The sequence below is a fragment of the Plecotus auritus genome (genome assembly GCF_963455305.1).
Source record: "Plecotus auritus genome assembly, chromosome: 8".
Classification (NCBI taxonomy): Eukaryota; Metazoa; Chordata; class Mammalia; order Chiroptera; family Vespertilionidae; genus Plecotus; species Plecotus auritus.
In genome coordinates, this window is record NC_137782.1 from 55,863,253 (window position 1) to 55,878,013 (window position 14,761).

The following is a 14,761-nucleotide window of genomic DNA, read 5'->3' on the forward strand; positions in this document are numbered from 1 at the left end:
CCGGTGCTCATCCTGGGCTGAATCCTGAAGCCAGAGCACTGGTGGCATCAGAAACACATGGTAGGAGGGGTCAGCCGTCAGAAGTAGGCACACATCCCTCAAAAAATTAAACTCAAAATTGCCATGTGATCCAACAATCCCACTTCTGGATATACACCCAAAAGAATCGAAAGCAGGGATTGATGCAGAGATATTTGCACACCGATGTTCATGGGAGCATTATTCACAGTAGTTAAAGCGTGGAAGTAACCCAAGTGTCAGTTGATGGACGAAAAGATAAAGAGTGCTCTATATACACAATGGAATATTTAGTTTTAAAAAGGAAGAAATTCTGACACATGCTTCAGTATGGATGAACCTTGAGGACATTATACTCAGTGAAAGGAGCCAGTCACAAAAGAACAAATACTGTATGGTTTCACTTATATGCGGTATCTTATCTAGAGTAGTCAAATTTCAACCAAAAAGTTGAATGGTGGTTGCTGGGGAGAGGGAGTTATTATTCAGTGAGAACTGAGTTTAAGTTTTACCAGATGAAGAGCTATGCAGATGGATGGTGGTGATGGTTGCACAGCAGTGTGTTTTCCACTTAATATCACCAAACTGTACACTTAACAATGGTTAAAATGGTAAATTTTATGTCATGTGTATTTCACCCCAATTATTTCTAAGTTGATTTCCATTTTAATATTTTGAAATGTGCTGTATACTTATAAAAATATTAAGGCTAATACTATATTCAATTAGAGTGCTCTTTTATTTAATACAGTTTTTTAAAAAGCTTTAAGAACACTGTGTGCTTTCCATTTGTAGCAAACTTTATACTGGGAATGTGTTCTTACTAACGAATATCTGTGAGAAAGGTGGGACACCAGGGGGGCTAAGGAAGTGATTCTCCTGTGCCCACTGACAGTGCCTTCTGAGCTGGGGGAGGTAAAGAGCTTCAAAGGACATGGTCTGGGCCCAGAGGACATTGCAGCGTAGAGGACACAGGAACCCAGTTTGAACTTCCAGGAGTCATCAAACTTTTTCCATAAAGAGCCAGATAGGAGATATCTTAGCCTTTGCAAGCCATATGCAGACTATATCAAATATTTTTCTTTGTTATATTTTGTTTATTTTTATAATTCTTGAAAAATATAAATAAAAACCATTTTTGACTCAAGGGTTGTCCAGAAACAGGCTATGAGACCCATAAAACCACCACCAACATAGACCCAAAGCAGGGTGAGGAGGGAACTCTGGACACAGGCAGAGACTCAGCTGGTTTTGTCCTGTTTGCTTTTCAGGAGACCATCGGGATGCTTCTCAACACAATCATAGCAAAATAGAGGTGAGTCCTTTAACTTAAGGAATCGGTGGTGGTGCGAATTTATTTCCTGGGGCTGCTCTAACAAATTACCACAAAATGGATAGCTTACAACAACAGAAATGTCTTCTCTCACAGCTCTGGAGGCCAGATATCTGAAAGTAAGGTGTCCGCAGGGCCACACTCCCTCAGAAGACTCTAGGGAAGAACCCTTCCTTGCTCCTTCCACCTCCTGATGGTTGCCTACAATCCTTGGTCTTCCTTGGGTTGCAGATGTCTGCCTCTGTCATCGCACAGTGTTCTCCCTGTGTGTGTCCCAATGTCCCTCCTTTGGATTGGGCCCATCATAACCTCATTTTAACTGGATTACATCTGGGAAGACCTTCTTTCCAAATAAGGTCATTCCCAGGTAGCAGGGGTTATGACTTCAACATAGCTTTTGGGAGCCATAGTTCCAACCCACAAGGTATCTTTTAACTTTAAGACAGGTGTGAACCTTTTGACAATTAAGAATATGTTGAAATCCTACAGTGATTTTTGCATAAAGACTTAGCTTCAAATAAAAGTTTGTATCATTTGCTAAGCCCAAATTGTTGTGTTTTTTTTAAATCACATTTTCTTTTCCTTTTCCACTTCTTTCTTTTAGCCAGTTGATTTTAGCTGGAACACATATGCAGATGGGAAGCTCGTCTTTTATGACCATTATCTCATCGAGCAAATCCAGTCAGGGAAGGAGCCGGAAGTGCGACAGTTCTTCTTCCTGCTTGCAATCTGCCACACCGTCATGGTGGATAGAATTGATGGTGGGTGTTTTCTTTGCACCTCCGATATTAAAGACCAGTTTTTTAGTTTACAGATAACTCGTGCTTTTGGGACTCAAATGTGTATGAAGCAGTTTGAGAAGTTTGTCTCACATTCGAGCAGTGAGCACTCGGGCACCTGCCACTAGATGGTAGATGGGGTAGCAAAGCATGAAACAAGGTCACGACCTCTGAGAACTGGTGTCTTCTCCACAGCTGTAGCTCCAGATGTGCTTATCACTTTGTAAATGAAATCTTATCACTGGAAGAAATGGTTGACTCTTGAATTATAATAGGAGGTTCAAAATCCTCCCAGCTGTATTATTACTTACATGGTTTATTGAGAATGAAGAGTCAGACCTTATCTGGATCATAAGTGGACTTTAAACATGGATAATCTTTTCTTCATGATAATTTCAGAGACAGACTTTTCTAGATTCAGATATGTTTAGGGTTTGAAATATAATACCAGTCAAAGCCCCTCTGTAAGGTGCCTGTTTCTCATTTGAAAGAGCATAATGAATGTGCATTTGCCTGGGAACAAGCAAAGCTGACTTATAGGCTCCTTTACAGAATTATTATTATTACTTGAGGCCTGGTGCATGAAATTCATGCATGGGGGGGGGGGGGAGGAGAAGAGGTGTGTCCCTCAGCCCAGCCTGCACCCTCTCCAATCTGGGACCCCTCGAGAGATGTCCGACTGCCCATTTAGGCCCGATCCTACCGGAACGGGCCTAAATAGGCAGTCGGACATCCCTCTCACAATCCAGGACTGCTGGCTCCCAACTGCTTGCCTGCCTGCCTTCCTGATTGCCCCTAACTGCTTCTGCCTGCCAGCCTGATTGATACCTAACTGCTCCCCTGCCAGCCTGTTTGCCCCTAACTGCCCTCCCCTGCAGGCCTGGTCACCCCTAACTGCCCTCCCCTGCAGGTCTTGTCCCCCCCAACTGTTCTCCCCTGCAGGTCTGGGTCCCCCCCAACTACGCTGTCCTGCAGGCCCAGTCGCCCCCAACTTCCCTCCTCTGCCAGCCTGGTCACCCCTAATTGCCCTCCCCTGCAGGCTTGATCGCCCACAACTGCCCTCCCTTGCAGGCCTGGTCCCTCCCAACTGCCCTCCCCTGTTGGCCATCTTGTGGCGGCCATCTTGTGTCCACATGGGGGCAGCCATCTTGTGTGTTGGGGTGATGGTCAATTAGCATATTACTCCTTTATTAGATAGGATAGAGGCCTGGTGCATGGGTGGGGGCCAGCTGGTTTGCCCTGAAGGGTGTCCCGGTTCATGGTGGGGTTTCCCTTGGGGCATGGGGTGCCCTGGGTGAGGGGCCTGTGGTGGTTTGCAGGCTGGCCATGCCCCCCAGCAACCCAAGCAGAGACCTTCCATCGCCAGGGGCAACTCAAGCCTCCTGCTCTCTCCAGCTCCATGGCTGCCGCCATTTTGTTGGGATTTATTTATCTTCTATAATTGAAACTTTGTAGCCTTGAGTGGAGTCCAGGGCCAGCCAGGGTGTGCGGAAAGCTCGGCTTCCTCCATTGCTAGGGAAACCCAAGCCGCCTGCTCGCTCTGTGGCTACAGCCATCTTGGTTGGGTTAATTTGCATATTCGCTCCTGATTGGCTGGTGGGCGTAGCTTGTGGGTGTAGCAAAGGCATGGTCAATTTGCATATTAGTCTTTTATTAGGATGATTATTATTATTCTTTTACTTTTCTGTAGTCTTTTATTTTCCTATGATGATTATATGTTACTATTGTATAGTAACAAAAGAAAAAAGTATCCTGTGCTCCCCCAAAATATTTAATTTAACCTGATGCCAATTTTTGTTTTTATGCACTAAATTGAAGAAGCAACAGTTTTTTTGTCTACATTAAGAATTCAAACATATACTTAAAGATATTTACCTACAAAATTGTTGCAAATATAGTTAGAAAAACAGTTAAATAGTGTCTAAGAGTCTAAACACAAGTTCTTAATATTGCTTGTATTTACATTTTTTAAATTAAAAGGCCTGTTTTTATTTCATATTGGTAAGATCCATACAGAGAAAAAAAGTATTCCAAGAGAATGTTGACTATAATATTCTATCTGTACATCCTTAATTAAATCTATTCTAAGAACAAAAATTACTGCAAAGAAATCTTAAAACTTTACTAGTTAATTTTATTGCTGATAGTAATACTGGTATTAGAATTAATCAGGACCCAAGATTTTCACTTCCAGTAAAAAAAAGTTCAGAAAGATCCCTGTAATATTAAACATAAATTATAAACCCTTTGCAGAATTCTCAAATGCATCAAATGCAGCTTGTGCCAGCTTTGTCTCAGCAAGTTTGTCCAGAGTCTAAGAAAACTAGTCGTTTTCTCACATGTGAATGTATGACAAATTATCTGGAAAGACATACACATTATAGAAAGAGCAAAAGGAACCCTTTGGCATGTCTGCCTGTCAACTCTCCACTTTTCATCAGCGCAGCAAAGAACAGTCCCTTCCTGCTTTCCGGCCCTGGGGTTTCATATGTAGCAGGTATTAAAACTCCAGGGAAGGAATATGCATTAAAGACTAAATGTGTAGAAGCCATTTGTAATATCTTTCAGTAAGTTTCAAAGGGACCCATTCTCCAAGGATGAATCTAATAGGGCAATAAAGAGAGATAACAGTAGAATTCAAATTGGGGTAGATCCATGGAAAGGGCTATTAGCAGGCAAAGTGGGGTAGATAAAGAGGGATGACATCCGGTGACCAAAGCACAGGTCAAAGTCTGTTTGACTAGCCAAGGACATTTCACTCCTATAATGGGGATCAAGTATGATATTGTTAAGCAGCTTGGTTCTCTGAGGGGTTTTTTTTTTTGAGTGTGTGGTGGTGTCATTTTCAGCGCTAACTCAGGCAACCAGCCAACTTAGGCAACTGTGCATTAATCTTACTTCTCTATTTTCTTCTCCTCTCTTCCTTCCCCTCCCCCTGGAATATAATGGGAAGAGTCCTGGACTGTGTGCTGCAGGTGGGCCTTCCCAGTTTGGGTTCCTGTCATAACACTTAGTACAGACAGGGTCTCTGTCTGAGCACCAGCTTCCTCTGTGTTGCAGGAAGAAGGCAGGAGTTCAAAGTTTCTTCCCACTTAATACTGTGCAGCTCTTTGTCCCACTTTCTGCTAAGGCCAAGTGTTTTACATCCTGAGGAATCCTTCCTCACACAGTAGGTGATAGGCAGATGCTCTAGCCACTGAGAATGGAGACAAGTTGGATTTCCAGAAGGTTAAAAGAATAATTAGTTTGGCATTGATACCTTGAAAGGTTCCCTTGGAAGGGATCTTGGGGGCACTCCTCCAAATTTTATAGGGAATGAAATTCAGACCCAGAAAGTATAGGGAACTGCCTGAGCACCTACCCATTATTCTAGTTGAGTCCTCTGAATTTCGCTATGCTGGTGTGTCTTTGGTCTTTTGCTGCTGTTTTCTCTCTTTTATAAGAGTAATATAGATTGGTTAGCCTTTATTATACATAACGTCAACAAGAGGAAGGAGGAAACCCTTATATATGTTACCACAATATCTGACTAGTTCAGTAGAGTTTGTGTGGCCCTAGTGTTGAACACGTGTGGGGCACAACGGAAGCGAAGTGTGGAGAGGCTGCATTGGTTTTTTATTGCTCTGTAATGAATTGGCATAACTCAACTCATTAGCTCACAGTACTTTAGGTTAGAAATCTGGGCATGGCAGAACTGGGTTTTCTGCTCAGGATCTCATTAAAATCAAGGTCAGGTCATGTTCTCATCTGGAGCTCAATGTCCTCTTCCAAGCTGTATGTAACAGGCATTTGCTCTAGTTACTGAGAATGGAGACAAGTTGGATTTCCAAGTGTAGGAGGTTAAAAGAGGTGAGCTTGTGGCAGAATTCAGTTCCTGTGGTTGTAGGACTGAGGTTTCCATTTCCTTGCTGCCTGTCAGGGCTGCTCTCTGCTCCTAGAGGTCTCCCTCCCCCCATCTTCAAAGCTAGCAGTGAAGTGTCTCCCTTCCATCAAACCCCTTTATGCTTTGAATCTCTCTCACTAGGAAGAGCTCTAGCTTATTTTTTAATGAGAGAGAGAGAGAGACAGACAGACAGACAGACAGACATCTATTAGTTGCCTTCTGCATGTGCCCCAGCCAGGGATAGAACCCACAACCTGGGTATGTGCCCTGACCAAGAATCAAACCCGAAACCTTTTGGTATACGGGACAACACTCCAACCAACTGAGCCACAATGGCCGGGAGCCCTGTCACTTTTAATGATTGACCTCATTGGGTTGGGAATACCCAGATAATCTTCCTACCTTGAGGTCAAATGATTTTATCTTAATTATACCTGCAAAATCCCTTCCCGGCAGTACCTACATTAGTGTTTGCTTGAATAATTGGAAGAAGATATGTGGAACCTTGGGGCTATCTTAGACTCCTGCCTCCCTCAGAGGCCACATGAGAGCAGCGAGTGAAAGAATTGGAGGCCTTTCCTTACATGAAAGTCTTTAAGTTGGGGTGCACCAGGATTACACAGCTATGTTTTAGGAGGTTGGATGGTGAGACGTGGGAAGTTGATGCACAAATTGAGGGCCTGGATTAGTGTGGGGCTTTGAGAAAGATGAGAAAGCCATGACAGTGGGGGATAATCCACAAGTGATTTGAAGAGAGGGGTATGATTGAGGGCAAAGAGTCGTCTGAAAGGTGACTGGTTTCAAGGCTGGTGACCATAAGACTGGGAGTGCTGTTACTAACCAGAGGAAGCTATGAAATCGGTGTCATGAGAAATGGGATTTGTGTAGTGTGAGCATTTTTTTTTTATTTCCATCAGTTTCATCTTTAAAAGAAAAGTTCTTGCGATTGGATTCCTGGTCGGGGCACATGCCCAGGTTGCTGGCTCAATCCTGAGTGGGGGGTGTGCAGGAGGCAGCCAATCAATAATTCTCTCTCATGATTGATGTTTCTAACTCTCTCTCCCTCTCCCTTCCTCTCTGAAATCAATAAAAACATTTATTTTAAAAGAAAGGTTCTTCCTGGTTGACTCTGAGTGTCCAGTAAATAGTTTTCAGAAATGGTTTCAGAGGATCATGTTTTAGTCCTGGTTGCTTCCTGCAAACATAAAATTGGAATTTGGACCAGGTCTCTGAAGTTCCTCCCATCTCTTAGTCTGTAATTCTGTGGTTCCATTGCTAGAACAAAATGGAAGGGTTTTCTTTAATGATAAAAATATCAGTGTTTGCTCCAGATATGATTCTTACTCTTGGGAACTTTACCACCTTTTATCATTGTGTTTCTTTCCTCTGTTGGAAATAAGTCTGCCATCCGTATGATGCAATATTCATATCTTGTTCCTGCTACTCTTGGTGGAGGAGGTGGGGGGGCGGTGCTGTGTTCTCACTGCTGCTTGTTTAGCTCTGGTTAAATATTTTGCCCTCTGGCGTGTGTGTATGTTTGTAGAATGGCTGGATTTAGTAAGTGGCATTCGTCACTCCTGCTGTATGACTTTCTCGGTGAACAAATAGAGAGGGAGAGAACCTAAATTATAATTTCTTAATTACTAATTGGGAAGTGATTAACACTGACTTAATTAGAGGGAACCATCTGTGCAGCATTGCGAAGGAAGGAGGGAGGGAAGAGGTGTTCAGCTCTACCTCCAGCCCTTCACACCCCAGCCTCCTCCCCTTCCACGTGGACTGATGGTAGGGAACGCTGCCCATCCACCCATGGCTTGGATCCTGGGCAAACCTTGGTGGAAGACCAAATGCCTTTTTCTGTAAAATTCATCTGACCACGGAAATACTTATTTCCTGCTTTGAGGCAGAAGAACTCGAGTAGAAAACTAGGGGGTGGAGGCAGGTGAAGAGGGTATTGAGGGTGGGAAATGGTAATGGAAGGAGGCTTGACTCTGCTGGTGAACACACAATATAATATACAGATGATGTGTTATAGAATTGTACACCTGAAACCTGTGTAATTTTATTACCCAATGTCACCCCAATAAATTCAATGGAAAAAAAAAGAGTAGTAAAATAGAAAACCTTGGATAGGCAGAGTGGTTGTTGTTGTTTTTTAACTTTTTACTTAAGTACAACATGTATACAGAGACAAGCATGTATAGCTCAATAAAATTTCACAAACTGAATACTCTTTTGTCACAAATACTTAAGATTTTTTAAAACAGAACGTTATCACTCCCCTAGAAGTTCCTTTTGTGTTCCCTTCTGGTCATTGCCCCTCCAAGAGTAACTACTGTCCTCACTTTGAATAGCACAGGTTAGCCTGGTCAGTTTTGTGGTCTGTATACATGGGACCAGATAGTACACACTTGCACTCCACATGGGGAGACTGAATTCTATTATTGAAATGTGTTGTGACTAAAAGGCGGTTTTCCATTATGTAACTTTAAAAAAAATCCACACCCAAGGATTTGCTTATTGATTTGAGGGAGAGGGAAAGAAATATCCAGGTGAGAGAGAACATACATTGGCTGTCTTCCATATGTGCCGCGACTGGGGATTGAGCCTACAACTTTTCAGGGTACTGGACGATGCTTCAACCAACTGTTAAAACATAAAGATACTAAAAATATTGGTGAATTGTGAGGTGTTGTTTCTTTTTTTAATTTGAGAGTATAGCTAAAGTGAAATAAATACACTCTTCTAGAGGGGAAGATAAATGTGAACAACGCTTTTGAAAAACAAATGAGTCATATATACTAATAGGCTTAAAATTATCAAGATTCTCTAGCTTAGTGTTTTGCTAAGAAATACTAAGTGTGGCTCAGTTAGAATATAAAGCCAGAGGTTTTATACACACATACAGAAGGTTATTACAATGTTATTTTTGAGAAGAAAAAATTTTGAAAGTAAACTAAGTACCTGAAATAAGAATATGGTGACATGTTAACATTCCCTAAAATAATGTTTAGAACAAATTTTTAAAGCTATGGTAACATTCTCGAATATAATGTTAAAATATTCAGGATATAAGTGTATATTCAGAATGATAGAAGCTGTTACAGAAATAGGCTTTTTCACCTTGTATGCACATATGCATAACCCATGGACTCAGACAGTGGAGTGGTGAGGGCCTGGGGTGTGGGGGCCGGGGTGGTTTAGAAGGGGTCGATGGGGGGAAAAAAGGGGGACATATGTAATACTTTCAACAATAAAGATTTTAAAAAATATAATAATAGTAATAATAAAACAAACAAAAAAAGAAAAGAAATAGTCTTTTTCAAAAGGACTGGAAGGAATTGTAACAAAATGTCAGTGTTGTTATTCCTCTAATTTAAGTGTGATGATGGGAATATTTTTCCTATTCTTGGCCAATTTTTTTAAACTTCTAGTTTATGTTACTGTTTATAGTTAGAAATAAACCATGAAAGTTTAACAAGTGTTAATATTGGCACACTCCTCTCTTGGGGAATGTTGGGCTCTGCAGCTTGTCCTCACCCACACATGCACCTCAGGGTGAACTGTTGGCAGTAAACTCCGTTGGGTCTGAAAGCTTGTCTGGTTTTCTCCCTGCTCCTCTGTTAGGTCAGCTCAACTACCAGGCAGCCTCTCCTGATGAGGGTGCTCTGGTAAGCGCCGCCAGAGAATTTGGCTTTGCCTTCCTCGCCCGGACCCAGAACACCATCACCATCAGTGAGATGGGCACCGAGAGGACCTACACAGTTCTTGCCATTTTAGACTTCAACAGTGACCGGAAGCGGATGTCTATAATTGGTAGGTCTCTCTCAAGGGTATGTCTGTGAATCTCTCATTTAGATGCGCCTGTCACACATTTTCTTTAGGACATCAGGAGAAAGCAGCCAATGAATGAACGACTAGGCTCCTGGAAGATTTCCACAGACTTACTGAAGCCAGTGTTTTTCCTTCATTCTGCTGATGTCCATTGCCCAAGAGACAATTGCAGTAGATCTGAATCTTGCAAGTGTTTATTGACACTCTTCGATGATTTGGGTTGGCAGATGCTGAATCTGGGGTGGCAGGTGCAGCATGCTCAGAGTGACAGCTGCAAAGCTGGCAGCATGGCCCACATGTGCTTTTACCGTGTGAGCCTCTCCAAACTTCTCTGGTCTATACTTGATGTCAGAGGAGTAAGAACTCAGCAGGAGAGGAGTTCTGAGTACAGCAAGGATGTGCTTAGGGATACCTCCAGTCCAGGCACGTTACAATAGGCTGTCAAATGGAGATGAAACTTGCTTTCTAATAGTGAAATTTTTTAAGTCATGATTTGAAATAATTTCATACTTATAGGAAAATTGTAAGAATGGTTAAAGAACTCCTTTATGCTCTTCCATATTCACCAACTGCTAGCATTGGCCACATTTTCCGTCATTTTCATTTTACAGAGGTTCTTGTTTTCTGAATCATTTGAGAGCAAATTGCAGCCTTTTGCCCTAAATACTTATGTAGGTATCTCCTAAGGACAAGAACAGTCACTCATATATCCAGTAGTGATCAGAATCAGAAAATTTCATGTAATACCATACTATTATCTAATCTATGGAATGTTTTCAAATTTTCCTCATTCCATTACCCTTGTCCCCTTTTTCCTCCCTCCCTTTCTTTCTTCCTTTCTTTTGTCTTTCTGTCTTTTGTATTCAAGATCCAACCCAAGATCACAGGTTACATTAGGTGATTGTTACTCTGGTTTCCTTTCACCTAGAACAGTTGCTCAGCCTTTTTTGATCTTTCATACACTGACAGTTTTGAAAAGTACAGGCTTGTTATTTGTAGAAAGCCCCTCAATTTGGGTTTGTCTGATATTCCCCCATGATTAGATTCAGCTTACACATGGTTGGCAGGATGAATATATAGATGATGCTGTGTCCTTCCCAGCATATCATATCAGAAGGCACATAATTATTGGTGACGTTAGCTTTTGATCACTTTGTAAGGTGGTGTCCACAAGATTTCTCCATTATGAGACTGAATTTGCAACCAAGAAAAGATACAGAACTGCCTACTGAACTCTGACTAGGCATATGTTGCTGAGTACTTTCTGTGTGCCTAGCACTGATTTGGGCTGATGAACATGCCTGGCATTTACCTTGGAGAACTTAAAATCTAGTTAACTGTGAGGCACGTGCTATAGTTAAAAATTTGTTTTTAATCTATGCAGTAATTTAATAGTTACAGCCCTGGCTGGTGTACTAAGTGGTTAGAGCATTGGCCCACACACTGAAGGGTCCTGGGTTCGATTCCTAGTCAAGGACACGTAATTGAGTTACAGGTTTGATCCCCCGTCTGTTTGGGGTGTATGTAGGAATCAACCAATCAATGTTTCTCTCTCACATCAATGTTTCTCTCTCTCTCTGTCTCCCCTCCTTTCCTCTCTTCCACTCTAAAAATCAATGGAAAAAAATATCCTTGGGTGAGGATTAACAACAAAAAAAGGTCATGAGGAGTCATATCATGGTCTGAGTATCAAAGGCAGTAAGAATTTATAGGCAAGAAAGATCCCTATTGGTTAGCATGGACAAAGAAGGTTCTATGGAAGAAACTAGCACAAGGCATGGAGTCAGTAAGTATTTGCTGAAAGAATAAGTAAGGATATGGGAAGCTAAGTGACCAAAGGAATCTTTTCATATTTACTTCATTAGTACATTCTATGTAGGTAGTGGCTTACCCACTTTGTTGAGAGCAACATTTTTCCAGGTGCATTGATGAGTTTAAACTAATAGTGCATTATTAGCACAGTGATAGTCAAATTAACTTTATCAATGTAGTTTTCTATTAAGAAATCAAACCTAACTTTATTCTTTGCTTTTCCTTTCCTTGCTGCTAGTAAGAACCCCTGAAGGCAATATCAGGCTTTACTGTAAAGGTGCTGACACCGTGATTTATGAGCGGTTACATCGAATGAATCCTACCAAACAGGAGACGCAGGACGCCCTGGATGTAAGTCTCACCTTCACTCTTTATGCCACAGGTTCCAAACTCACTCTCTGCTACTGTTTCTTAGCGCGAGTGAGAGCTGTGTGTTAACTGTTGATCCTTCCCTAGTCTTGGTGTGGTTGAGTGGAAAGAACACCAAAGGAGGAACATTTGGTGGCTCCTGCTCTGCCCCTGCTGCTGATTTCCTAGGAAATGACCATGGACCAGGCCCTTTCCCAACATCCAGGTCAGCAGGAACAGCAGGATTGGCCCACAGGAATGTCTGGTCTCTCTTCCAGTGGCCTTGAACAAGCTACACAACCACACTGAGCTGTAGTCTTAATATCCGTGTGGGTCCTAAGAACTCCACCAGCCTCCTAGTATATACTGAAGGAAAGAAAGCATTCATGTATGACAAGGCATGACAAAGCCATGTGTTGGATAACTGAGTTTTGATACCTTGGTTAGGGAATCGGTTTGGTTCTCATTCCTTCAAACTTGTTATCTAAGAGGACTATGTACTTAGTCCAGTGATAATACAATTATTCAGAATGCTTCTGGAAATTTCTCTTGTGGAATTGCCTACCAATCCTCATGTTGTTTTGATTCCGTATAAGGATGGCAATGAGGTATGGAGGATTTCCGTCAGATCTGGTGTTCCACTTCTTTCTCTTTACTTGTTTTGTGTCCTTGGGGAAAGAAGGGGGTTGATGTCTCAGATGAATCATTCATTGTCGAGTGAAAGAGGCAGAGGATAATTCCTACCATGGAGGGTTGCTGCAAGGGAAAGTATTTTGCACAGTTCCCAGCACTTAGTAAGTGCTTAATAAAGGGTACTTTCTTCCCTTTACTTTAAGGGTCTGGTCCAGTTTGGAAGCCACCCAGGGGTCCTTCAGAAAGAAGCCTGATGAATATGTTGTTTACTAATTGGGGTCACATTTTAAGATTAGATATGCTGTTGCCTGGCTGGTGTGGCTCAGTGGTTGACTGTCGACCTATGAACCAGGAGGTCACGGTTCGATTCCTGGTCAGGGCACATGCCCAGGTTGTGGGCTCAATCCCCAGTGGGAGGCAACCAGTCAATGATTCTCTCTCATCATTGATGTTTCTATCTCTCTCTATTCCTCTCCCCTCCTCTCTGAAATCAATAAAAATAAGGGGAAAAAAGATTAGATATGCTGTTAAAGCAGTTACAGTGGGTAATTATTTCTCATGAGGATATAAATTTAATCAAACAAATGCAGAACCTTCCAGAGAACCTTAGAAAGCAAGCACTTAGTTGGATGAACCAGTTCTGCCATCTTGGCTAGACCCATGTTAGTGTGAAATAATGAAACATTTTTACTGGCTCATATACTGTATAAACCATTTTAAAATAGCTTAAACTGCTCTCTATGGTTACATTTTCAGACATTCTTTTTCATTAAAATGTTTCATGTCAGCTTTAACAGTGGCTCGTGTATTTCAGAATTGGTTTGAGGGAATAACACTTACTTGAGAGCTCATAGTTGATTGGGCCTGTAACACAGTTTGTGGGAACAGATTATAAAGTTGTCAGTTCTGTGTTTACAACATCATTAACACCCGCAAGGCATCTTTCTTTGGCTGTTATTTTCTTAGTCATGAAGAGAAAAAGGTTTTTGTTTTTTTTTACTCTACTGACTTGATTTAGAAGAAAGGTTTACATTTTCCTTTAACTAATTTGGGAACTAAAAATAAATAACTAATTTAGGGTCTTAAAGATACTTGGAAAAACAAAGTGTTTGTTTAATCTCCTCTATAAAGTGTATTTGTCCGAATCCATCATTTTTTTCATGGTCTCTTTTTAAATTCTCTTATTGTATTACTTTAAGTAAGATTTCAAACTTGAAATCTGAATTACACAAAGTTAACTATTCTTTGTGTGGATGGTTGTCTTCTAAATAAAACAGGTCTTTGCAAATGAGACTCTTAGAACTCTGTGCCTTTGCTACAAGGAAATTGAAGAAAAGGAATTTGAAGAATGGAATAAAAAGTTCGTGGCTGCCAGTGTGGCCTCAACCAACCGGGATGAAGCTCTGGATAAAGTGTATGAGGAGATTGAAAAAGACTTAATTGTGAGTTTTAACCTTAGTAATTTTCTCCCTTGATATTCTAAACAAAATTGGAAATTTTAATTAAGTTTTGATCTCATTCTTGAAAGGTAATTCTAACTTCAGCATTTGAAACTGGTACAATAAAATTAGGTCATTTGAGTTTTGATTTTTTGTTTTTTACTCAGCAAGCAAAATACAAGTTGCCATTATGAGAAACAGAAAACATTAAAATAGGTTCTATTCTGATTATTATATCACTTATTAAAATTATGATTTTTACACAGTAACAAGCCAGACTATACTTAGTACATAGTGAGAATTACTGAAATGATTTCTATTGTGCAAACTCTTGAAACAAGAAAAAAAATACCATTTGTAAATTAAATTTTCAGAGTTAAACATTGCTGTACAGTTTAGATTAATGGAAAATGTTCAGCAAACAGTAATGACCTTTAGCAAGAATTGGCTTATGTCTGTTTAAAGTAAAATATACATAATGAAAGTATGTTTTTATTGTCCTTGATTTTGTTCTTGCATTTTTGACTTGGTCAATTACTTTAGGAAAAACTATTTTGATTATTTTGGTTTGGGGTGTGCAACACAGCAACCTTCCCTGTGAATGCCAGCCATCCACCACAGTAGAGAACCGACTGGGGTACATAATTAGCCCTTCTTCTATATGTAGGTTGGCAAATGGTTA

The 14,761-nt window shown here is 41.0% G+C and overlaps 1 protein-coding gene across 1 annotated transcript in view; it reads left to right on the top strand.

The window, feature by feature from the left end:
• Positions 1-14,761, top strand: part of ATP8B1 (ATPase phospholipid transporting 8B1) — a 114,629-nt gene that overhangs the window by 79,529 nt on the left and 20,339 nt on the right. Inside the window, exons 14-18 of the mRNA XM_080684652.1 lie at positions 1,290-1,333; positions 1,956-2,112; positions 9,641-9,829; positions 11,898-12,010; positions 13,918-14,082. Coding sequence (XP_080540778.1) covers positions 1,290-1,333; positions 1,956-2,112; positions 9,641-9,829; positions 11,898-12,010; positions 13,918-14,082 — 668 coding nt within the window. The remainder of the gene's footprint in view (positions 1-1,289; positions 1,334-1,955; positions 2,113-9,640; positions 9,830-11,897; positions 12,011-13,917; positions 14,083-14,761) is intronic.